Here is a 27,231-nt window from a genome sequence, read left to right on the forward strand (position 1 = left end):
TTAGACTCTGACTTTTTATTGAGTATTACTAAAACATTTAAATATTAATATGAACAAGGCAATATGATCGTTTAGGAACATTAAAACAGCAAAATATGTACATTGTATAACCCAACTTTCAATGCTACTGAATTTACACGTACATGTACACGTAAAAAGTGTATTAATTCTCTCATATCTTCATTTTTGGGAGAATACATGAAAACCACACGATCAATAAAAAATGTACCAGAGTTTCATTATCATTTCTAAACCAGTATTGATTAAAGCAATATTCATGGCGTAGATTTTTTTTCCGTTGACACTATTGGTCCTCAATCGTCTATCTAGGAAGTTAACCTATGTCTGAACACTGGTGCTGCAACACAAAAATACTTGTCAAAATATAAATTCTGAGAATGTGTTTCATCTCTGTAAAGCAAGACTTTTAAATGTACTTTTTTCAGATTTTATGAAATACTAAAAGGTATCACTACTCACTCTCTCTCTCTCTCTCTCTGTAATTCTCTGTCTCCCTCTCTCTCTCTCTGTCTCTCTCTCTCTCTCTCTCATAACTATCAATGAAAAACACATGTAGAGGCATTAAGTTAAAAATTCACTTTACACTTTAAATTCACACACTATCTCCCTCTGTATCTATTTTAACTTTTCCCTATCTCTCAATTTTTTTTTAATGCCTTATTTCAGTTTCATGCTGTTATCCCTATTTTACACATATCTAGTGACATTCAGGAAAAGTGTATCAATGATGAATTAACTTCATATTGATAAAAACTAATAGCAGTTTTCTCTGTATTCTCTTTCTTTTTTTTTTTATTTCTCCCCTCTCTCTTCATCTATCTTTATTTATTTCTCTCTCTCTCTCTCTCATGCATATTTCTTTTTAAGAAATAACATTTAATTTATACATTTACCTTAATATGTATAATCTTAGACAATGGCTTTTCCATGTGAGACAAACACTTTTCTCAGGAAACCTCAATTAGCTTGGATATTTTTCCTGAAAGCATAAGACAACAATAAACATAAAAAAAATATTTTGTTTACTTTGTTTTACTCTTTATGAAAAAAGGTTATGTTTTGTTATACAAGGAAGATTTTAGAAATGTATAATTGACCTTTATAAAAGTGTTCAAATATTGCTGCTGTTGTTATGTTCTACATGATCTCTCTCTCTCTCTCTCTCTCTCTCTCTCTCTCTCTCTCTCTCTCTCTCTCTCTCTCTCTCTCTCTCTCTCTCTCTCATTTGAACACATTTCTTTTAAAAGTCCTCTAACTCCCTCTCTACCTTCTGCAAAATGTCTTTGTCTCTAACTTTGTTTCAATTTCACTGACTCTCTCTCTCTCTCTCTCTCTCTCTCTCTCTCTCTCTCTCTCTCTCTCTCTCTCTAATTGCCATCACATTTAGTTATTTACACACATGTAGTGGCATTCAGGTAAAGTATCTCAATAGAACAAAAATCCCTTGATTTAAACGAAATCTTTTAATAAGTCCTCTAACTTCCTCTCTCTCTTCCGCTTTAATTTCTTTATCTTTAACTTATTTTCTATCAACTTCTTCCTCTCTTTTAAATGAACATTACTTTTCATTATTTACACACACATAGTGAAATTCAGGTAAAGTATCTCATAAATAAAAAAGAAATTACCTCCTTTGAAGAAAAAGCTGTAAAAATGCCTCTCACTTCCTCTCTCCCTTTCAATCTAATTATTTTATCTCTTACCGTAATTTCTATCAATTTCTCTGACTTTTTCAAACAGACATCACATTTTGTTATTTACACCCATGTAGTGACATTCAGGTCAAATATCTAAATTGAAAAACATCTTTTACTTAAACAAAATGTTAATAATTCCTCTCTCTTCCTCTCTCCCTTTTGATATAATTCCTTTAAATCTAACTTAACTCTCTCTCTCTCTCTTAAATTGACATCACATTTACTTATTTACACGCGTGTAGTGACATTCAGGTAAAGTATCTAAATAGAAAAAATACTTCATTTATACAACACACTTGTATTAAGTCTCACTTACTATCTTTCCTCCACTCTGATCTTATATGCTCTCTCTCTCTCTCTCTCTCTCTCTCTCTCTCTCTCTCTCTCTCTCTCTCATATTAACATCACATTTAGTAATTTACACTCATGTAGTGATATTCAGGCAAAAAAATTCAAAAGAAAAAATTGCTTCATTTGAACAAAAAGTTTTAATACATCCTCTATCTTTCTCTTTCTCTACCGAACTGATTTCTTTCTCTCTTATTTTCTATCAAATTCTCTCTCTATTTTCCAATTGACATTTCATTTAGTTATAAACACACATGTACTGACATTCAGTAAAAGTATCTCAATTAACAACAAAAAATTACCTCCTTTGAAGAAAAAGTTGTAATAAGTCCTCTCACTTCCTCTCTCCCTTTCGATCTAATTCCTTTATCTCTAAATTAATATCTATTTCTCTAACTTTTTTCAAAAAGACATCACATTTATTTATTTACACACATGTAGTGACATTCAGGTCAAATATCTAAATTGAAAAACATGCTTTATTTAAACAAAATGTTAATAATTCCTCTCCCTTCCTCTCTCCCTTTTGATCTAATTCCTTTAAATCTAACTTAGTGTCTATCAACCTCTCTCTCTCTCTTTCAAATTGACATCACATTTAGTTATTTACACGTGTGTAGTGACATTCAGGTAAAGTATCTAAAGAGAAAAATTACTTCATTTATACAAAAAAGTTGCATTAAGTCATCTCACTTCCTTTCTCCCCTCCAATCTGACTTTTTTAACTTCTATTTCTTATTGACATCTCTCTCATTCTCTCTCTCTCTCTCTCTCTCTCTCTCTCTCTCTCTCTCATATTAACATCACATTTAGTAATTTACACTCATGTAGTGACATTCAGGCTAAAAATGTCAAATGAAAAAAATTGCTTCATTTGAATAAAAAGTTTTAATACATCCTCTATCTCTCTCTCTCTCTACCGAACTGATTTCTTTCTCTCTTATTCTCTCTCTCTCTCTCTCTCTCTCTCTCTCTCTCTCTCTCTCTCTCTCTCTCTCTCAAATTGCCATTCCATTTAGTTATTAACACACATGTAGTGACATTCAGGTAAAGTATCTCCATAGAAAAAAAGTGCTTCACTTAAACAAAAAGTTGTAATAAGTCCTCTCACTTTCTCTCTCTCTTCTAATCTAATTCTTCTATCTCTAAATTTATATCTATTTCTCTGACTTTTTTAAATACACTTCACATTTACTTATTTACACACATGTAGTGACATTTAGGTAAAATATCTAAATTGAAAAAAAAATGCTTTATTTTAACAAAATGTTAATAATTCTTCTCCCTTCCTCTCTCCCTTCCGATCTAATTCCTTTAATTCAAGCTTAGTTTCTATCAACTTTTCTCTCTCTCTCTCTAACTCTCTCTAACTCTCTCTCTCTCTCTCTCTCTCAAATTGACATCACATTAAGTTATTTACATGCATGTAGTGACATTCAGGTAAAGTATCTAAATACAAAAATTACTTTATTTATACAAAAAGTTGAAATTTGCCATCTCACTTCCTATCTTAATCCCTGTACTCTAATTTCTTCAACTTTTATTTCCTATCAACTTCTCTCTCTCTCTCTCTCTCTCTCTCTCTCTCTCTCTCTCTCTCTCTCTCTCTCTCTCTCTCTCTCTAAAATTAACACCACATTTAGTTATTTACACTCATGTGGTGACATTCCGGCAAACATTTTTAAAGAAAAAATTGCTTCATTTGAACAAAAAAACATGTCCTCTATCTTCTTCTCTCCCTTCCAATCCGATTTCTTTTTTCATATTTTCTATTAAGTTATCTGTCTCTCTTTTTCAAATTGACATAACATTTAGTTATTTACACACTTGTAGTGACATTCAGGTAAAGTATCTCCATAGAAAAAAATTGCTTCACTTAAAACAAAAAGTTTTAATAAGTCCTCTCACTTCCTCTCTCCCTTCCAATCTAATTCCTTTGTTTCTTATTTTCTATCAAGTTTTCTGACTTTTTTTCAAATAGACATTACATTTAGTTATTTACACATATGTAGTGACATTCATGTATTATATCCAAATAGCAAAAATGCTTCATTTTTTTTCCCAATAATTCCTCTCTCTCTTCCTCTCTCCCTTCCAATCTAATTCCTTTAAATCAAACTTAGTGTCTATCGACTTCTCTCTCTCTCTTTCAAATTGACATCACATTTAGTTATTTACACGCATGTAGTGACATTCAGGTAAAATATCTTAATAGAAAAATTACTTCATTTATACAAATTAGTTGTATTAAGTCATCTCACTATTTCTCCCCTTCAATCTAATTCTCTCTCTCTCTCTCTCTCTCTCTCTCTCTCTCTCTCTCTCTCTCTCTCTCACTCTCTGTCACATGCACACACACACATAGCATTTCTCTTTTTCTGTTATTATTTGTAATAGTTAGTTGTTATTAATTACAATAAGTAACAAAAATTATACTGATACCTTCAAAAGCATCATTTTAAACATCTGCATCAAAAAACATATCAGTCATTGTCTGCAGATGCTTTCCATTTTGGGCCATTTCTCTTAAAAGAAAATGTAGAAAAATTTCAGATATGCATAGTATCATTCACAATTACAGTGGGGCCTCAGATATCCGGACGCCAGATAACCGGACGCTTCAGTTTACGGACGATTTTATTTGGGAACAGATTTTTTTATACGTTATTTTGTCTCATTTATCCGGAATTCCGCTTTCCGGATCCGGACGGTCTGTTTTTACCACAAAATACTGATTTACTACTAATCTTGCTTCATTTAACCGGACGGTAAAATTTGATGATACCCTTCTCAGTACAAAAGATTACCCCTGTCAATTAAGTTTCACACCTTTTTTACGAGCTAGACCCTCATAAGTAGTATAAACACACTGACTTCCAAAATCACAAAAATTGGAAAATTGCGAACAACAGTGTATCACAAACATATCACACTTGGACACAAAGAATTTAGCTAGATTCGATTGTCATTGTTGTCCGGTTAATATTTCATGACAAAATAATAAAATAAAGCAAAGTTCTTCTAAAAGCGTTCATATCAACAGACAACTCTAGCATGTGTTGCTATATGGAATGAAAAGCAAATAAACCTAGTATCAACACTGGGAGCCATTGTATACAAATACATTATCATTCATGACAACAATAGACACATTCCAGATATCCGGACGCTTCACCTATCCGGACGATTGGACTTGGGAACGAAAGCATCCGGATAACTGAGGCTCCACTGTAATTGTTCATTCTTAATTTCTTAATAATCATATATATTGTATACAGTAATATGTAATTATATAAAGAATTTAATTCAGCTCACTCAGATCAAATGTAAAAGTATTACTCATAGACACTAAAGTACAAATAAAGCTTCTTTCTCTTCTATATCCCTCTTTCTTTTTTTCCCTTAAGCATGTGTTTGTTTACAGTAAGAAAAAAATTGTTCATTACCTGGAAAAGCACAATATCCAACATCTACATCATAAGGCACATCAGTCACTATTTGCAATCAAAATTTTTGGTTTTGAGTCTCTAAAAGAAAATGTAAAAAAGAAGAATAATATTGGTTACATGTTGAGTTCATTAATGCAACGAAATAATCACCGTGAGTATATAAAATAATCCTTTTGTAAAGTATTGGACCCCCATGAGGAAACCAATATCTTTTGCTTTTAACTTGAAAAAATCAGTATACATCATGTACATGTAATTGATTATTAAAAAAAAAAAAACCTATATCACCATTATAGTTTAAATAAAAATCCTTTCCTATTGAACTAAATAGACCTCCATGAGGACACCCATGCTTTTCATTTCAACGTTAAAAATTCAGTTTACTTATTCACTCCAAAAACCTCATAAATATTCTTGGATCTTTACTTCTACCCTGATTTGTCTTAAATTACATTAACACTAAGAAATATTCACCATTAGTTTAAGTAAAAATCCTTTCATGTTGAACTTAGAACCCCATGACTAAATTTATACTTTTAATTTTAACGCTACAAATTCAGTATACTTGATCACTAAGGAAACTCCCTAAATTTATTTAAATCAATATTTGTACCCTTATTTATCCTAACTTACACAAATACTATGTAATAATTACCATTAGTTTAAGTAAAAATCCTTTCCTATTGAACTTACACACCCATGAGGAAAATCATTCTTTTCATTTTAACATTATAAAATCAGTAAACTAAATCACTTAGGAAACCCCTTAAATCATTTTCAATCAATATTTGTACCCTAATTAATCCTAAATTACACAAATACTAAGAAAAAATAACCATTAGTGTAAGTAAAAATCCTTTCCTGTTGAACTTAGACCCCCATGAAGAAACCCACACTTTTCATTTTAACGTTCTAAACTCAGTATACTTAATCACATAGGAAACCCCTTAAATCTTTTTCAATCAATATTTGTACCCTAATTTATCTTTAATTACACTAATACTAAAGAATTATCACCACTAGTTTAGGTAAAATCCTTTCCTGTTAAATTTAGACTCCCATGAGGAAACCCATAATTTTCATTCAACGTTCTAAAATCAGTATACTTATTCACTTCGGAAACCCCCATTAATATTTTTCAGTCAATATTTATTCCCTAATTTATACTTTATTACATAAACACTAAGAAAAAATAACCATTGGTTTAAGTCAAAATCCATTCCTGTTGAACCTTGCCCCTGCGAGAGTGTCAGGAATAATTCATGAATCATTAAGAAATGTTCATGAATCATATTCCTGAATCGGTTCATGAAATGTTCATGAAGATCCGATGAACTTACAAACTGGACATCATGATGATTGGAATTTTATTCATGAAAACAAAGTTCAAGAATATTCATGAAAAGCAGGTTATTCATGAACAAATTTCACAACAGAAAAGGCATTTTTAAAATCATGCAGAATACATGAACATTCAAGAATAAGCATGGTTATAAATGATCACTAACATTCATGAATGTTCTTGAAGGTGAATGAACCAAGTCTTAAATGTTCTTGAAATTCATGAAGAAGTTCACACTTTCATATAAATCTACATTTATGGCAATGGGTTTTAAGCCTTAAGATCAAAAATCAATTATCACTGAGTAATTAAATCATGCAGTCATACAGTAACATTAACAATAAGCCTCAATTTCAATGTTGGACAACTCACAGTGCATCTGACTGGAATCTTATACTTAAAATTCACATGTTATTGCTTTCAACAATGTTACACGATAATTCAAGCTCTCGAGTGTCAAACAAAATTGTCAGAGAAACTAAATACAATTGTTTAGGAGGCTCGGGGGTTGCTGCCATTTTTATACTATTTTGGTCTCCTTTAAAAGAAGAGCACAATGTAAAGATATAAGGAAATGATATAAAAAAAAAACCGACTTTTTTCTTTACCAAATGATTGTTAACAGCTTCAATAATCATGTCTAAAAATTTCAGCAAAATCTGGTGGTTAATTAAAATTTTATGGTATGACCCCCCCCCCCCCCCCAGCCTCCTTAATGATTACAAAATGTACCGGTTATGTGCATAGCCTTAACCTACAACTGGCTATCGGAGGCAATTTTTTTCCTTTCTACTTTTTGAATATTTTGGATTTTCTCTCGAAATTCTTTTCGAGTAAATGATGGAAACTTCTCATGAATAATTTCCTCCAACAGTCTAAACTTCTCCTGATCAAGAGGAGGTCTGGGTCCATCCTCTCCACACTTCACAGTTTTTTTCCCAGATATTGAGGAATTTCGGATTTCCTCCAATGAAAAAAGTTCTCTTAATGCATAATTGAGAGCTTGTTGAGCATTGAACATTCCGTTCACAGCATTCTTTAGATTGTACTTTTTCAAATTTAACCCACTCAACTGTAATTCGCCTGCATCTGATTGGTTTTCCGAGGCTTGTTTATTTTCCAGTTTATGGACCTTCTTTTTAAGTTTTTTAATATCCTTCTTCAAAATGTCAACTTCCTTTTCCAGGCGCTCCAGTTTTCTCTTTTCCCTAATGGAATATAATAAAATCAAAACATTATAGGTCAATATAATATAAGGTATTCAATGTATAATATGAAGGAGATTATGTTACAATTCTATACGATGTAAAACAGGTTTAATATTCATACATAATTAGCTAATCGAATGACTAACCCAAATATAATATTTTTAAGCGTGAATCATTTTTATTTTAATAACGCTTTAAAATGATACCAAGAATTATAAAAGGCCCTACCACTTAATTTGGATATATTTATCTGATACAAAATATGGTCTTTATATATTGAATACCTTAAAGAACGTTATATTTTACTTTTTCAGAATGAAGGGGGTACAAAGTAGAGTTAAAAGACCAAATTGTAAAGGGAATTACCTGCTCTTTTTGATGGACATTTCCATGTTTCCCTGGATACTGAAATTATCAAACTCTTGGTTCTCATCGTCTGTGTAAAAAATAAATACAATGTATTTAAAAAGTGACTTAGTTTCACTTACTAATTACTTACTTAGGCAATCAAATATCTTTTAAACCACATATGCTTTTGAAAAATAAAACGAAAATTATACCAGTATTTTCAAACTCTATTAGTTTATTCAATACACAAATTTTGCAATATATTTTTAAATTCCACAGTAAAAAAAATATTTATTAAGGCTACATAAAATTAATTCTCTGGTTCTCAGACCATTTTCCTAAAAAAAAAAAGATGCGAGGGGGCATTTTTTAAAATTCATTTTTATTGATAAAAAAAGAGGGCTGGGTATTTGCTGGAAATTTTGTATTGCGATATATTGCAATATTTTAATTTGTATTGATATGTATTGCAATATTTTTTGTATGAAAAAAATAGAAAAATTTCAAGTTTAATTGTCTTAAAATGTACTTTTCACTATAGATATATGATAAAAAATAATTATTTTTGTTTAGAAATTTTATTTTCATTTTAAGAATACAAATTTATAATAAGTACTAAAATGTCTCTGTTTTGTATTAGATTAAGCTATTTTTTCTTTTAATATGATTAAGAAAACTTAATTTAGAAGCTAAATTCTGAGTGTTATCAATATTGTCAATATATCGGTATAGAAAAAATGTATTGCGATACGATATTTTTTAAGGAGTCTATTGCAATATATTGGAATATCGATATAATTGCCCAGCCCTCGGAAAACGTACTAAATGATTGAGGGATTTAATTTTCTATTAAATAACGATAAATATCTTTGTTCTATCATATAAACTTTCCTTACTTCATGGGCATTATCTTTTAATGTGATTTCTAAACGAGCCTGAATTGACATTTTGAAAATGATGACCAAAAGTGTTATTCAATTTCTTGGCTATGAAAAAAAACGAGGACATCGACAACTTTTTTTTTATCACATATATGATAAAAATTGGAATGTAGCTACCTCAAAATGGATGCATGCGTGCCTCAGAGAGCTGTAATATCAAATTTATTTAGCCGAAAACACTCAATATTTTTTCTAACCTGATGTTAACAAACTGTCAGATGTGCCACCGCCTGCACCAGTCAAAGAATCCCTTGGGGAAGACAAGCCACTTCCTGCATCAGTCGTAGCACCCCTGGGGGAAGATATGCCACTACCTGCACCCGTCATAGAACCCCTGGGGGAAGATAAGCCACCTTCGGCACCAGTCGTAGCACCCCTGGGGGAAGATAAGCCGCGACCTGCACCAGTCGTACAACCCCTGGGGGGAGATATTCCGCCACCTGCACCAGTCTTAGAACCCCTGGGGGAAGATATGCTACCTCCTGCACCAGTTGTAGCGCCCCTGGGGGAAGATATGCCGTCACCTGCACCAGTCTTAGAACCCCTGGGAGTAGATTTGCCGCCTCCTGCACCAGTTGTAGAACCCCTGGGGGAAGATATGCCGTCACCTGCACCAGTCTTAGAACCCCTGGGGGTAGATTTACCGCCTCCTGCAACAGTTGTAGAACCCCTGGGGGAAGATATGCTGCCACCTGCAACCGTCGTAGAACCCATGGGGGTAGATTTGCCGTCTCCTGCACCAGTCGTAGAACCCCTGGGGGGAGATATGCCACCACCTGCACCAGTCGTAGAACCCCTGGGGGGAGATTTGCCACCTCCTGTATCAGTCGTAGAACCCCTGGGCGTAGATGAGCCGTCTGTAGCTAGTCGTCTCATAGCTCCCTTGGTTGGAGTTGATGGTGTTGAAATTTCAACACCAGTTTTTTTTGGTGTGATCCTGACATTCACACTGCGAATTGGAGCTGGCTCTATAAAGTTTAACAAAAAACTCAAATGGGGACTAAAAATTTGTTATATCTGAGATTTTGCTATATCCGTGTTCATTATAAAACTTTTACTGTACTTTGACTGCATGTAATAAGTTCAGAATGATTTGATTTAAAATAACTATTGTGTTACATTTCTACACTTAAAAGTGAAAATTCTGTAAAAAATAGAAACTGTAGTTCACCCATTCAAACATTTATGAATTATACAATCAATTGCCAAGATGTTTTACATATAAAATATTAATTATACATGTGTCGTATGATCAGTAATTCTATAGGAAGTTATATGATAAATATATATGTATTTAAAGATTTATCAGTACTCTGTAAAATATGTTATTCAACATCCCCACTCTGAGCAATCATTTGACCCATAAAACTAAAAGTTAGCAGGATAGCAATATTCATCACTTTTTTTTTATAGATCTTCGAAAGAGTTCGCAAGTTATCTAAATATAACGATAATCATAGGCACTCCCTCTCTTAATTGTTAAAATAACCCATACCTGCTGTACTATAAACATAACAGTAATGTTTATAGTATAGTAGGTATATTTTTTTGATAATTAAAACGAGGAGTGCATATTACGATAATCATTAACATTCATAGAATATCTTTAAAAGTTTATGAAAAATGTCATGCATATCTAAAATTTACTTGTTATACATGTACCTACCCTTTTCTCCAATTTGCCTTGTAGAATATCTGTGCTTCAAAACACTACTCTTTTTTGTATCCTCTAAGTATTTTCTGTTTTCTTAAAAAAAAAAAGTTGCAACAAATTACTGTGTGTAAATAACGGCCTAACAAGTTTGAAAAAATGTCAGTCAGCATATATTGTGCTTGCGGACAAGGTCACTGAAAACCATTAAAGCTGCCTAGCAAAGTTTACTTTGTTTTTAATCAAAATCAAATCTTTGATATTCATAGAACATTATACCATCTGCAAAACTGCACATAGTGTGAATATTACTATTTGCATAAGAATTTCAAATCGCTACATACATTCAATAGTTTATGTCACTGAATTTTCCTTTGACTTTGCTTGCAATTTATTTCACCCACAATACATTGCGGCATGAAGTGAAAAAACATGGCTGCCTTCTTGAAAATTGAGCTAACTCCCCCCCCCCCCCCCCCCCCCATACGAAGTAATGAACCTAAACATTGCTTGAAAATACGATCAAAATGTATGCGAACTTGTATAATAAAATTTCAACAATTTAACGCGGAGGGAAGGGGTGGGGCACACCGGCGCTCAGGAATTCGACTTTAAAACAGAAGCACGTGGCGCTTTGAACTTACCACTTATTTCGCAGATAATCGCTTCATACACCGCTCCTTTGAATTTTGCTTTCACCACCTCTCCTTCTCTGTAGTGTGATACCTCTTTACGGGGGTGAACAATAGTAACAACATCAATAATACTGACATACTCGTCTTCCCATTCGATAAGTGCATATTTCTTCTCCATCTTGAATGTCTTGCCGCTTCTTTAATATTTTCTGGAACCATCCAATCAAAAGGCGAGTATAACATTTCATCGAAGTTGCTCTGCAAATCGTTCCCCGACTTCTTTGGTGCATTGGGACGAAGTCACTTTGGTGTAAGTTATTTGTTATTCTCGTTTGTTTTATATTTAATTTTACTGAAATATGTTCCTTTTTTAATTTTATCAAAAAGAATTTTTTGATTTCAAAAATTTCTTTTAGATAAAGTAAAGCACGGGGTGTGAAATGCCGTTGTTACAAATTTCGATGGTACCTGCTACTTGAAGATGGCGGAGTTTTCAACCAGTTGTAAAAGTGAGAATTTACTTGAAATAAACCACAATGGAAGACGAAAATTTGAATGCAAGATATGCCGAAGGCATTTTACAACAAAGAGATCGGCATTGTATCACCAGAATTCCGCTCATGATATTAGTAAGTTTTTCTTTTATCGGTACATATGGTAGATAGATTAGATGTATGGTTGCACATGGTTAGCATGGACTAGAGCTATAAAATCATTGTGCTTTAAAACTTTGATTATTAAACACCAAAATAGCTAGATGATAAAGGAATTGATGCAACAATGATTTTTTTTTTTGCTTAATTCATTACTCAGTGAATGGAATTTTTCTCGACTGATTTAGTTAATAGCTAAATTTAGATGTTTTAAATAACGTTAATCAACCGAACACGACAAATGATCAATACACGATGGCATCAAAGAAAAAAGGAAAACAAATACACATCATGTATGTATATATATATATAAATCATTTTTGTTGTCGATGTCTTTGTCAATAAACACTTACAATTATCACACTGTACACTCACATGCCAAAAGTATGTCAATTTTTTTCTTTTTCCCTGTATATTTCATTGAAAACAAGACTTATTTTAAATAGGTTTTCTCATCTTATTTTTTTGTCAGATTTTGAAGAAATTGATATAAGCAGATTCAATTTGCACTTTTTTGACATACAATGAAATAGTTTTTGACAACTCATTTGTAAAAAATGTGATATTTCAAAAACCCCCAAAAAATTTGTTTTAGAATTTTACTATAAATCTTTTGCAATGTGCGAGCCGAAAAATTTCACCCTGGATTGTTAATGTCAGATCTCAGCAACCAGAGGGTTGGAAAAATATTAAAATATTATGCCAAAAAGCTTGAGAAATTCTGAATTTATCAATCCATATTGTTTTAAAATATGTTGAGGGATTCCTTCATAACAATTCTTTGTAAAATGTTGGTTTTCAATGAAATATATAGTGAGAAGAAAAAACATGAGTGTATTTATTATTTGATATACGGAGCAAGAGTTATTTTTGGTATAAACACAGTCAAATCGTTATCAATTCCTTCATAATTAAAAGCCCTTTGTCTTTTCAGATTTGATAATGATTTGACTGCGTTTTATCTAAAAAATAACCATTAAAAAGTGATTTATTTTTTAAATATTACATAAATAATTTCATGACTGTAAACAGGGATCATCACCGGCAATTTTGGGTTTGGTTAGTCACCTATATTTTTAGAAAGGGAAGTTGAACTTGAATCAGATGCAGTATTCAAGTAAAACATATTGTTCAATAAATTTACAAACAGTGTTTAATACTATTTATAGTGCTATATATGTACTTATAAGGGTTATGCTGTAATTTAGCTGTATTAATATCTCTGTATAGACAGAATTAGCTATGTGTATCAAATTTTGAATTTTATTCACATCATATATGTATGGAAACATTTTTTGCAGGCCCATTAAAAAGATGTAAAAAAAGTTATCCGCTCAGTATCAAGCATTTCAAACAAGAGATAGATTCAGCTAGTTGTGTGAGTGAAACCAAAGAACACGAGGATGGAGATACTCATACTGGTAAGCTTAATATGCCTGCCCTGTCAGAAATTGAGCACGACTCTACACTAGAGAGCACGGAAAACAATTTAGCATACGAGTGTTTTTTTTTTTTTGTTTATATAAACCACCACCCCCTCCTTTTGGATTAGGAAAAATTAGCAATGTTTCTCTTCAATTGAGAAACCTGATTCAGAATCATATTAGATTACAATGGAAAAAAAGCAAATAAACCACAGGCACTTATTTATGAAAAAAAAATTACCCTAAAGTATAATAATAACAGAAGGTGTCTAACTCAGAATGAGGTAAAATACCCCTCCTGTGTTTTGCAGTCATTTTCGATTTTATGCGAAATGCAATATATAACTGTTTAGTACTATTTTCTTCTACATTAAATTATCTAAACAACCATATATAGCAAGCTTTTATTGTTTACTAATGTGCGTAAACTGTGTCCAAACATGGTAAACTCGAAATATAATGATGATATTTATAATTCAGATTTTGATTGGATAAAAAAAATTACCAGATAATTTCAAATCATTTTTTAACAAAACATTTATTTTGTGATATTTTATTTTATCATTTACCTCATTAAGAGTTTGATACCTTGTATCATTATTATACTATAGGGATTTTTTTTTCATTTTTCATGAAACAAGTACCTGTGCAAAAACCCCATAAAAACATTTGATTTATTGGTGTTTTGTTTTTTAATTTTATCAAATTTTATGAAAAGTAATGTTGCAAATTTTACTTTTGCTTTCCTTTTGGGAAACTTGAACATCAAATTTTCTTGAAATTCAAATTCGGGGGAAAAAAGTTTAAAATTGGGAGAAAATCGCTTAGGCCACCTTATTTCTGTGGTAATTTGAACCGAAAAAAATCACTGTAATCCGAGTAATTTTATCTTCACGATAACTGATTAAAATTCTATAAAAGAAGATGAATATTTGATTCAGAGATTAACATGATTAAAAAAAAAAAAAGAATTCATGCAGTATTGTACAAATATAGTTGTTATATGGAATTCTATATCAAATATTTAGAGGTCCAGGCAGATATTTTCCAGACGGAGGATAACAACAAAACATGGAAAAATGACGGAGAAGACAGTTTGTTATGTATGAATGATGGAGATAGCACTGATGAAGATTTTTCCAGTGTTGATGATCATGAAGATGACTCTGTCTCCTCATTGGACGAAAAGGAATTTTCAAGTTCTTCAGATTCAGACTCCACATTTTCTTGTGATGCTGATGAATTTAAAGACACACCAGTTGTTGACTATGAAGATGTTGAAATGATGATGTTATCTTGTTTCTTAAGGAACAATTTTTCTGCTAGTTCAAGTAAGGATGTTTTAATAACTATGAAGAAAGCATTTCCAGACTGCAAACCATTACAAGAACTACAGTATGATAATTTGTGGAAACATCTGAATGCAGATTATGCACATGAAGTACATTACTGTGAAAAGTGTTTCAACATTTTCCCTGAGAATCCAGAAATTACGCAGTGCAGACAGTGTGATGGTCCTCGATATAAACATGGGATGAATGGATCACAACTTCCTCGTGCTAGCTTTGTATTTGCCAACATGAAAACACAGTTAAAGAATTTATTGCAGTCTCCAGGTATGAAAGTGTAATCATTTATAATGATTTATTTATTACATAAAATTTAAAATACCGATATTGCCATGAGAACCAATTATTAAAATTTTATGGCCAATGGCACAAGATTCATATTTAATATATATATATATATATAATCTGAGATCCTCTCAGATTGTCGTTTAACTGTATTCCACCTGTATCTCAAGCGACTGTGTAGTGCGCGGCCAGCGCGCTAGGTTCCGTTCGTTATCGAAAGCAAGATTTTGTCTTGCCTAGGTAGCCGAGTGGGGAGCGCGGTGGCCGCTCACTGCTAGGAGAATGGGTTCCAGAAGTCGTGAGTTCAAGCCTCGGTCGGGGCGGATGGTGGAGCTCCAACAAAAGTGAATTTCTCTGTGCTTTATATATATCTTTATCATTCACTATGGGCAGGTATATGTAAATTTGAGAGTTATTGCAATGTTTGTGCTTGTTATATATATAAATATATATATATATATATATATATATATATATATATATATATATATATATATATATTATACTTCATTGTTCTATCAATTAACGCTTATGCCTTAAGCTTGTTAATGCATTTCAATGATTTTTAGAAATTCAATGTTGGTAACCAACTACCTATTTCCATGATTTCAATTTATGCTCCATTTTTTTAATAGATAACCTTACATTGTATTCACATGCCAACAAAAAAATTGACATCATTTTATATTTATGACTAATTTTAATTTTATTTGAAGGAATTTGGGATGACATAAAAGAAAACAAAGAAAGACTTACAGAAAGGCACTTGAAAACCCCATTCATTTTGACGGATTTAACGGATGGCCATGTTTACAAGACATTAACAGCTGAAGGAAATTTTTTAGATAAAAACAACAATTTAACAGCACTGATAAACACAGATGGACTGAGCCTTTATTCATCATCTAAAATACAACTTTGGCCTGTTTTTGTAGCTATAAATGAAATGACTCCAAGTCTCAGATTTGCAAGGGAGAACATAATTCTAGCAGGAATTTGGCAAGGCAAGGGAAAGCCACCTATGCAGCAGTATTTAGAACCTCTGTGTGCTATGTTTAATGATCTGTATGAAAATGGTATTGTAATTGATCTGGATGACATAGAGACCAATGTGAAATTGAAAGTGTTGTGTGGGACCTATGACCTGCCTGCTAAATCATCCCTTTTAAACATGACACAGTATAATGGCAGCGATTCCTGTATTACATGTGAAGAATCAGGAAAAATAGTGAAACAGGGTAAAGGGCATTGCAGAAGTTTCCCTTACAGAGAAAATCCTTGTCCTAAACGAAATCAAGAGACAGTTACCATATGTATGAGAAACGGTACCAGTGCCAACCGCATAAAAGGATTTAAAGGTGAATCAGCATTGCTCAACCTTAAAGATTTTGATATTGTAGCAGGTTGTCCCCCAGATTATATGCATGGTGCATTGCTAGGGGTAACAAAATCTTTATTGCATAAATGGTTATCTCCAACAGAAAGTAAAAAACCCTATTTTGTAGGGAAAAGTTTGAAAACAATATCAAAACGAATGATTGGAATACAACCACCCCAATACATGGAAAGGTTACCAAGAGACCTAGAAAAAAATTATAATCATTTTAAGGCAACTGAATTACAAGCTTGGCTATTATATTATGCTGTTCCGTGCCTGCAGGGAATCCTACCAGATATCTTTTTGGAGCATTTTGCTCTTCTTTCCGAAGGAGTTTACTTACTTTTAAAAGACCACATAACAGAAGAAGATCTGGAAAGGGCAGAAACTGTCTTAAAGATATTTTACAGACAATTTTGCACGTTATACCCTGAAGGAACATGTGGGCTAAATGTACATAACATAGGAACACATTACACATACTATGTTCGTATGATGGGTCCTCTTTGGGCGTGGAGTTGTTTCCCTTTTGAGGATTGCAACTCTATGTTAACAAAAGCAGTACATGGCACGGGTAATGTGACTCATCAAATTATGAAAATTAAAGAAGCTCAGACTCTACTGCGAAATAGTCTTCATTTGAATACTTCTGGAAAAGAAAGAAGAAATTGGAAGTTGAAAAGAATGATGAACTGTGAAATTGCTGGTGCAATACAACAGATTTCTGATGAACACCACAAAGATATCATTTTGAATATTTTGGATTCAAATCTAGAGGAAGTTTCCGAAATCAAGAAAGTTGACAGAATCCAACTTGATGGCAAAAAGATGTACTCTGACAGTTACACTCGAATGAAGAGGAGATGTTGTCATGTGTACATTACAAAACACAACAAATTTGTGTTTGTCATTTATTATGTCTTACATGTACAGACAAGGCTAGTATTTGCGTTTGTGCAACCATTACAGCTACAACCATGGAGTTTGGGATTCTCCTATGCTGGCAAACATTTCCAAATTGCAACTACAGTCGATACATATGATTTGATTTTGGCTGATCATCTATTAGACAATGTTTGGTTTATCGATGTAAAAGATGTTAATATACAAAAATTTGTTGTTATAGCACCAAATTCCCATGGACATGCTATTTTCAAGTGACGCAGAAACAAAACCATTTTGTAGATCTGACAGTTATTTACATAATGCATGTACATTGTATGGCCTATTCGGTGTGTATAAAAGGACTAAGTAGACAGAATATAATGTCTTGGATATTTTTGTATGAATTATTATGTCCCAATTCATGTACATGTGATTAGGAAATGGATTAGATTTACATATTTAAAAGTTAACCACGCATAATTACTCAATATCCAAACTAAAATTTAATATAAACATGATGTATTCTTGTTTTTTGCTCAAAGTGTTATGCTTAAGAAGAACACAGATTTAAGCCATTTTTGAAGTTTCTTCTAGAAATTACACTTATTTATGAATCAAAATATGGTATCACTTTATATGTACATGTATAATGATAACAGAATGAAGTGAATTTGTTACAATTTTTACATTATTGTTCAGATATAACTAGATTATGTTGACATGCAAGAAAATTATTTTTGTTTTTATATCCTTTTAAACTTAAAGAAACAAACAGTGGACGGTTGGATCAACACTTCGCAGGAATGCAGTTTAAATTTATTTGGTTTACTGATTTCGACCAGTGGCAGTCGTCATCAGAACATTTAAACATATGATTTCATATTTTTTTGACAAATTATCTGCATCCAATAGATATTATATACTTTAGTCATCTTTGATGTAAGCAACCAATGTGAACTTTTAATATGAGAAATGTTAAGTTTTAGCACTTGTCAATGTTGAGTATTAAAAATGTAATCAATAATTTAAACCTGATTTAATTATTCCGCTGAATCATATTGAGTCATGAATAATCATGAATGTTCATGAATGTGTTATTTTTAAAATTTGGAGAAATCTCATAATTTTTTTTTTAATTTAAATCTTCATAAAAATTGTGACAGTCAAAAATAATAGACTTAAAGTAATTTTTATCAATTCATGTTCATAAAGATTCGTCATTGTTCATGAACTGTGAATTATGAATGTGTTCATGAATTTAATTCATGAACTCCTTTTATGAAGCTGTTATGAATCTTTTATGAACCGTTCAAGAACAATAATGAACAACTCATAAAGATTCTTAAAGTCATGAATATCATTTCGCAGGGGTGACTCCCATGAGGAAACTCATACTTTTCATTTTAATGTTATAAAATCAGTATACTTAATCACTAAGGAAACCCTTAATTCTTTTTCAATCAATATTTGTACCCTAATTTATCCTAAATTACACTTAAACTAAGAAATAATCACCATTAGTGTAAGTTAAATCCTTCTCTGTTATATTTAGACTCCCATGAGGAAACCCATAATTTTCATTTTAACGTTATAAAATCAGTATACTTGATCACTTAGGACACCCCCTAAATCTTTTTCAATCAATATTTGTGCCCTAATTTATCTTAAATTACACTAATACTATGAATTAATCATCATTAGTTTAAGTAAAAATCCTTTCCTATTGAACTTAGACTTCCATAAGGAAACCCTTAATTTTCATTTTAACGTTCTAAAATCAGTATAGTATTTATTTAGGAACCCCCCCCCCCCCCCCCTAAATTTTTTAAATCAATATTTGTATCCTAATTTATCTTAAATTACACTAATACTAAGAAATAATCACCATTAGTTGAAGTAAAAATCCTATTTTATTGAACTTAGACTCCCATGAAGAAACCCATAATTTTAATTTAAACGTTATGAATTCAGTATACTTATTCACTTAGGAAACCGTCTAAATCTCTTTCAATCGATATTTGTACCCTAATTTATCCTAAACTACACTAATGTTAAGAACTAATCATCAATAGTTTAAGTAAAAATCCTCTCCTATTGAACTTAGACACCCATGAGGAAACTTATATTTTTCATTTTAACACTCTTAAATTAGTATACTAAATCACATAGGAAACCCCTTAAATTTTTTTTTAGTCAATATTTGTACTCTAATTTATCCTAAATTACACAAATACTAAGAAATAATCACCATTAGTGTAAGTTAAATCCTTTTCTGTTAAATTTAGACTCCCATGAGGAAACCAATAATTTTCATTTTAACGTTATAAAATCAGTATACTTGATCACTTAGGACACCCCCTAAATCTTTTTCAATCAATATTTGTACCCTAATTTATCCTAAACTACACTAAAACTAGGAAATATTCATCATTAGTTTAAGTAAAAATCCTATCCTATTGAACTTAGACCCCCATGAGGAAACTCATACTTTTCATTTTAACGCTCTTAAATCAGTATACTAAATCACTTAGGAAACCCCTTAAATCTTTTTCAATCAATATTTGTACCCTAATTTATCCTAAATTACACTAATACTAAGAAATAATCACCATTAGTGTAGGTTAAATCCTTTTCTGTTAAATTTAGACTCCCATGAGGAAACTCATAATTTTCATTTTAGCGTTATAAAATCAGTATACTTGATCACTTAGGACACCCCCTAAATCTTTTTCAATCAATGTTTGTGCCCTAATTTATCCTAAATTACACTAATACTATGAATTAATCATCATTAGTTTAAGTAAAAATCCTTTCCTATTGAACTTAGACTTCCATAAGGAAACCCTTAATTTTCATTTTAACGTTCTAAAATCAGTATACTATTTATTTAGGAACCCCCCCCCCCCTAAATTTTTTTAATCGATATTTGTATCTTAGTTTATCTTAAATTACACTAATACTAAGAAATAATCACCATTAGTTTAAGTAAAAATCCTTTTTTATTGAACTTATACTCCCATGAAGAAACCCATAATCTTAATTTAAACGTAATGAATTCAGTATTGTTATTCACTTAGGAAACCATCTAAATCTTTTTCAATCAATAGTTGTACCCTAATTTATCCTAAACTACACTAATGTTAAGAAATAATCATCATTAGTTTAAGTAAAAATCCTTTCCTACTGAACTTAGACTTCCATAAGGAAACCCTTAATTTTCATTTTAACGTTCTAAAATCAGTATACTATTTATTTAGGAAACCCCCCCTAAATTTTTTAAATCAATATTTGTATCCTAATTTATCTTAAATTACACTAATACTAAGAAATAATCGCCATTAGTTTAAGTAAAAATCCTTTCCCATTGAACTTAGACTCCCATGAAGAAACCCATAATTTTAATTTAAACGTTATGAATTCAGTATTGTTATTCACTTAGGAAACCATCTAAATCTTTTTCAATCAATAGTTGTACCCTAATTTTTCCTAAACTACACTAATGTTAAGAAATAATCATCATTAGTTTAAGTAAAAATCCTTTCCTATTGAACTTAGACCCCCATGAGGAAACTTATATTTTTCATTTTAACACTCTTAAATTAGTATACTAAATCACATAGGAAACCCCTTAAATTTTTTTTTAGTCAATATTTGTACTCTAATTTATCCTAAATTACACAAATACTAAGAAATAATCACCATTAGTGTAAGTTAAATCCTTTTCTGTTAAATTTAGACTCCCATGAGGAAACCAATAATTTTCATTTTAACGTTATAAAATCAGTATACTTGATCACTTAGGACACCCCCTAAATCTTTTTCAATCAATATTTGTACCCTAATTTATCCTAAACTACACTAAAACTAGGAAATATTCATCATTAGTTTAAGTAAAAATCCTATCCTATTGAACTTAGACCCCCATGAGGAAACTCATACTTTTCATTTTAACGCTCTTAAATCAGTATACTAAATCACTTAGGAAACCCCTTAAATCTTTTTCAATCAATATTTGTACCCTAATTTATCCTAAATTACACTAATACTAAGAAATAATCACCATTAGTGTAGGTTAAATCCTTTTCTGTTAAATTTAGACTCCCATGAGGAAACTCATAATTTTCATTTTAGCGTTATAAAATCAGTATACTTGATCACTTAGGACACCCCCTAAATCTTTTTCAATCAATGTTTGTGCCCTAATTTATCCTAAATTACACTAATACTATGAATTAATCATCATTAGTTTAAGTAAAAATCCTTTCCTATTGAACTTAGACTTCCATAAGGAAACCCTTAATTTTCATTTTAACGTTCTAAAATCAGTATACTATTTATTTAGGAACCCCCCCCCCCCCTAAATTTTTTAAATCGATATTTGTATCTTAGTTTATCTTAAATTACACTAATACTAAGAAATAATCACCATTAGTTTAAGTAAAAATCCTTTTTTATTGAACTTATACTCCCATGAAGAAACCCATAATCTTAATTTAAACGTAATGAATTCAGTATTGTTATTCACTTAGGAAACCATCTAAATCTTTTTCAATCAATAGTTGTACCCTAATTTATCCTAAACTACACTAATGTTAAGAAATAATCATCATTAGTTTAAGTAAAAATCCTTTCCTACTGAACTTAGACTTCCATAAGGAAACCCTTAATTTTCATTTTAACGTTCTAAAATCAGTATACTATTTATTTAGGAAACCCTACTAAATTTTTTAAATCAATATTTGTATCCTAATTTATCTTAAATTACACTAATACTAAGAAATAATCGCCATTAGTTTAAGTAAAAATCCTTTCCCATTGAACTTAGACTCCCATGAAGAAACCCATAATTTTAATTTAAACGTTATGAATTCAGTATTGTTATTCACTTAGGAAACCATCTAAATCTTTTTCAATCAATAGTTGTACCCTAATTTTTCCTAAACTACACTAATGTTAAGAAATAATCATCATTAGTTTAAGTAAAAATCCTTTCCTATTGAACTTAGACCCCCATGAGGAAACTTATATTTTTCATTTTAACACTCTTAAATTAGTATACTAAATCACATAGGAAACCCCTTAAATTTTTTTTTAGTCAATATTTGTACTCTAATTTATCCTAAATTACACAAATACTAAGAAATAATCACCATTAGTGTAAGTTAAATCCTTTTCTGTTAAATTTAGACTCCCATGAGGAAACCAATAATTTTCATTTTAACGTTATAAAATCAGTATACTTGATCACTTAGGACACCCCCTAAATCTTTTTCAATCAATATTTGTACCCTAATTTATCCTAAACTACACTAAAACTAGGAAATATTCATCATTAGTTTAAGTAAAAATCCTATCCTATTGAACTTAGACCCCCATGAGGAAACTCATACTTTTCATTTTAACGCTCTTAAATCAGTATACTAAATCACTTAGGAAACCCCTTAAATCTTTTTCAATCAATATTTGTACCCTAATTTATCCTAAATTACACTAATACTAAGAAATAATCACCATTAGTGTAGGTTAAATCCTTTTCTGTTAAATTTAGACTCCCATGAGGAAACTCATAATTTTCATTTTAGCGTTATAAAATCAGTATACTTGATCACTTAGGACACCCCCTAAATCTTTTTCAATCAATGTTTGTGCCCTAATTTATCCTAAATTACACTAATACTATGAATTAATCATCATTAGTTTAAGTAAAAATCCTTTCCTATTGAACTTAGACTTCCATAAGGAAACCCTTAATTTTCATTTTAACGTTCTAAAATCAGTATACTATTTATTTAGGAACCCCCCCCCCCCTAAATTTTTTAAATCGATATTTGTATCTTAGTTTATCTTAAATTACACTAATACTAAGAAATAATCACCATTAGTTTAAGTAAAAATCCTTTTTTATTGAACTTATACTCCCATGAAGAAACCCATAATCTTAATTTAAACGTAATGAATTCAGTATTGTTATTCACTTAGGAAACCATCTAAATCTTTTTCAATCAATAGTTGTACCCTAATTTATCCTAAACTACACTAATGTTAAGAAATAATCATCATTAGTTTAAGTAAAAATCCTTTCCTACTGAACTTAGACTTCCATAAGGAAACCCTTAATTTTCATTTTAACGTTCTAAAATCAGTATACTATTTATTTAGGAAACCCTACTAAATTTTTTAAATCAATATTTGTATCCTAATTTATCTTAAATTACACTAATACTAAGAAATAATCGCCATTAGTTTAAGTAAAAATCCTTTCCCATTGAACTTAGACTCCCATGAAGAAACCCATAATTTTAATTTAAACGTTATGAATTCAGTATTGTTATTCACTTAGGAAACCATCTAAATCTTTTTCAATCAATAGTTGTACCCTAATTTTTCCTAAACTACACTAATGTTAAGAAATAATCATCATTAGTTTAAGTAAAAATCCTTTCCTATTGAACTTAGACCCCCATGAGGAAACTTATATTTTTCATTTTAACGCTCTTAAATCAGTATACTAAATCACTTAGGAAACCCCTTAAATCTTTTTCAATCAATATTTGTACTCTAATTTATCCTAAATTACACAAATACTAAGAAATAATCACCATTAGTGTAGGTTAAATCCTTTTCTGTTAAATTTAGACTCCCATGAGGAAACCCATACATTTCATTTTAGCGTTATAAAATCAGTATACTTGATCACTTAGGACACCCCCTAAATCTTTTTCAATCAATATTTGTACCCTAATTTATCCTAAATTACACTAATACTATGAATTAATCATCATTAGTTTAAGTAAAAATCCTTTCCTATTGAACTTAGACTTCCATAAGGAAACCCTTAATTTTCATTTTAACGTTCTAAAATCAGTAGAGTATTTATTTAGGAAACCCCCCCTAAATTTTTTAAATCAATATTTGTATCATAATTTATCTTAAATTACACTAATACTAAGAAATAATCGCCATTAGTTTAAGTAAAAATCCTTTCCTATTGAACTTAGACTCCCATGAAGAAACCCATAATTTTAATTTAAACGTTATGAATTCAGTATTGTTATTCACTTAGGAAACCATCTAAATCTTTTTCAATTAATAGTTGTACCCAAATTTATCCTAAACTACACTAATGTTAAGAAATAATCATCATTAGTTTAAGTAAAAATCCTTTCTTATTGAACTTAGACCCCCATGAGGAAACTTATATTTTTCATTTTAACGCTCTTAAATCAGTATACTAAATCACTTAGGAAACCCCTTAAATCTTTTTCAATCAATATTTGTACCCTAATTTATCCTAAATTACACTAATACTAAGAAATAATCACCATTAGTGTAAGTTAAATCCTTTTCTGTTAAATTTAGACTCCCATGAGGGAACCCATACATTTCATTTTAACGTTATAAAATCAGTATACTTGATCACTTAGGACACCCCCTAAATCTTTTTCAATCAATATTGGTACCCTAATTTATCCTAAATTACACTAATACTATGAATTAATCATCATTTGTTTAAGTAAAAATCCTTTCCTATTGAACTTAGACTCAATGAGGAAACCTGTACTTTTCATTTTAACGCTCTAAAATCAATCTGTACACTTAATCACTTAGGAAACCCTCTAAATCTTTTTTGATCATTATCTGTACCCAAATTTATCTCAGATCGTACTAATACTAAGAAATAATCACCATTAGCTTAAGTAAATATCATTCATTTTGAAATTTAACCCCATGAGAAAAATACTTTTCATTTCAATGATAAAAATCAGTATTTCCTACTAAATCACTTTTTTAAAGTAACTTTTCCTAATATGTTTCTATTAATATAATTATGTAACGTAATTCATCCGTATTTTTAATGAAATTGTACAATTGAAAAGGTATATCAATCAAGTACATGTATGTGGAAACAGCATAACGATTCCACAGAACACAGCATTATGATTTTTAGAAAGATAGAGGAAATTAGGATTAAAAGTTGGCAATGTTTACAGAATGTTTTTAAACAGGTATTATGATAAAAGCTATGCTGATTGAGGTTAAAAGATCACATATTTTGCTTTTAATACATATTATTTATTTAAAAGAATTAAATATAGACTCAGTGTTAACCAGTTGGGAAAAAATACCGCTAAATTGAGGAAATATCACCTATTTCTGATTAGGAATAGGGCCGAATTTCGGCCACTAAGAAGGTACTGATATATCCCTTAAAATATAAGTAATAATCTGTTCCATAATTAAATAAATCTTGAAATAAAATAGACACATTTTAATTCTAAATAAGTTACGATCCCTTCTTTGATTATGAATATGGTATTCGCATGATGTCAAAATTAGATCTCGTGTTCTCTTATCAGTGAAAAACTTAACAGGAAAGACAATGCCTGACCTTGTTATAGTCGTTTACCAGATTTATCTATTAGAATAGAATGATATAATTCCCTAGATATCGAAGAAAAAATGATACTTACTGTAAACAATTATTTCCATCTTCGAGTAGGAAGTTCCGATTGCGCATGCGCTATTTACATCCAATGGAGGAAAGTGTGTAAAGTACTCTTATGGACTCCACGATGCGTGTCAAAAAATTCACATACACACCGGAAACCCAAACATAGTACGATTTTATATTTTTTGAATCAAGTACGATGAGAAATAACGTTTCCGAATGATTTTACTTCCCACTACACGGGTGCATGTAGTGGGAAGAAAAAATGTAGTGGGATAAAACGTGTGTATTCATACTCGTGTAGTGGTATTCAGGTGCTTACAAACACACACACACACACACACACACACACACACACACACACACATATATATATATATATATATATATATATATATATATATATATATATATATATATATATATATATATATATATATATATATATCTATCTATCTATCTATCTATCTATCTATCTATCTATCTATCTATCTATCTATCTATCTATCTATCTCTCTCTCTCTCTCTCTCTCCCTCTCTCTCTCTCTCTCTCTCTCTCTCTCTCTCTGAACAGATCTCACCTGTGTGAAGGTACAAATGTACATCTTTCATCACCATTATTACATGTACTACTCTCTATGGTATGCAATTTATTACTAACAAACAAGGATAATAAAAGGAAATTTTAACATATGACAAATAAAGATAAGCTACATGTATACTAGGTTAATTAATCCCATTGTTTGTGCCTGTTTAGCCCGTTGTACCACAACAATCTACGTGTATAGGTTAATCACATTGTTTGTATCTGTTTAGCCCGTTGTACCACAACAAGCTACGTGTATTGGTTAATCCCATTGTTTGTGCCTGTTTAGCCCGTTGTACCACAGCAAGCTACGTGTATTCGTTAATCACATTGTTTGTGCCTGTTTAGCCCGTTGTACCACAACAAGCTACGTGTATTGGTTAATCCCATTGTTTGTGCCTGTTTAGCCCGTTGTACCACAGCAAGCTACGTGTATTCGTTAATCACATTGTTTGTGCCTGTTTAGCCCGTTGTACCGCAACAAGCTACATGTATTGGTTAATCACATTGTTTGTGCCTGTTTAGCCCGTTGTACCACAACAAGCTACATGTATAGGTTAATCGCATTGTTTGTGCCTGTTT

At 31.0% G+C, this 27,231-nt stretch overlaps 2 protein-coding genes, 1 long non-coding RNA gene and 1 pseudogene across 5 annotated transcripts in view; 2 read left to right on the forward strand and 2 right to left on the reverse strand.

The window, feature by feature from the left end:
* Positions 1 to 26,228, reverse strand: LOC128165783 (uncharacterized). Of its 2 annotated transcripts, none has more exons than XR_008241089.1 (5): positions 26,086 to 26,228; positions 5,513 to 5,593; positions 4,509 to 4,591; positions 915 to 1,000; positions 1 to 358 (listed from the first exon to the last, which is right to left on the reverse strand). It is a non-coding gene; the product is annotated as an uncharacterized LOC128165783 (long non-coding RNA). The 2 variants fall into 2 exon arrangements; XR_008241088.1 differs by lacking the exon at positions 26,086 to 26,228 and adding an exon at positions 19,004 to 19,403 and having other exon boundaries at positions 5,513 to 6,746.
* The window catches only part of LOC128165780 (protein patched homolog 1-like), a 53,760-nt gene that overhangs the window by 5,443 nt on the left and 21,086 nt on the right, over positions 1 to 27,231 (forward strand). The gene's annotated exons all lie outside the window — the stretch shown is intronic.
* Positions 6,751 to 9,739, reverse strand: LOC128165782 (uncharacterized; annotated as a pseudogene).
* Positions 13,962 to 18,644, forward strand: LOC128165781 (uncharacterized). Its single transcript, XM_052830613.1, has 2 exons — positions 13,962 to 15,333; positions 16,068 to 18,644. Exons 1-2 carry the CDS (start codon positions 14,667 to 14,669, stop codon positions 17,888 to 17,890), a joined length of 2,490 nt encoding a protein of 829 aa, XP_052686573.1. The 5' UTR covers positions 13,962 to 14,666; the 3' UTR covers positions 17,891 to 18,644.

This window comes from Crassostrea angulata, chromosome 10 (genome assembly GCF_025612915.1).
Source record: "Crassostrea angulata isolate pt1a10 chromosome 10, ASM2561291v2, whole genome shotgun sequence".
Taxonomy (NCBI): domain Eukaryota; kingdom Metazoa; phylum Mollusca; class Bivalvia; order Ostreida; family Ostreidae; genus Magallana; species Magallana angulata.

Coding starts and splice junctions, on each gene's coding strand:
- LOC128165781 (XM_052830613.1), top strand. CDS start 14,667: ATGATTAAAAAAAAAAAAAGAATTCATGCAGTATTGTACAAATATAGT. Junction 15,334..16,067: donor GAATTTATTGCAGTCTCCAG/GTATGAAAGTGT, acceptor TTTTATTTGAAG/GAATTTGGGATGACATAAAA.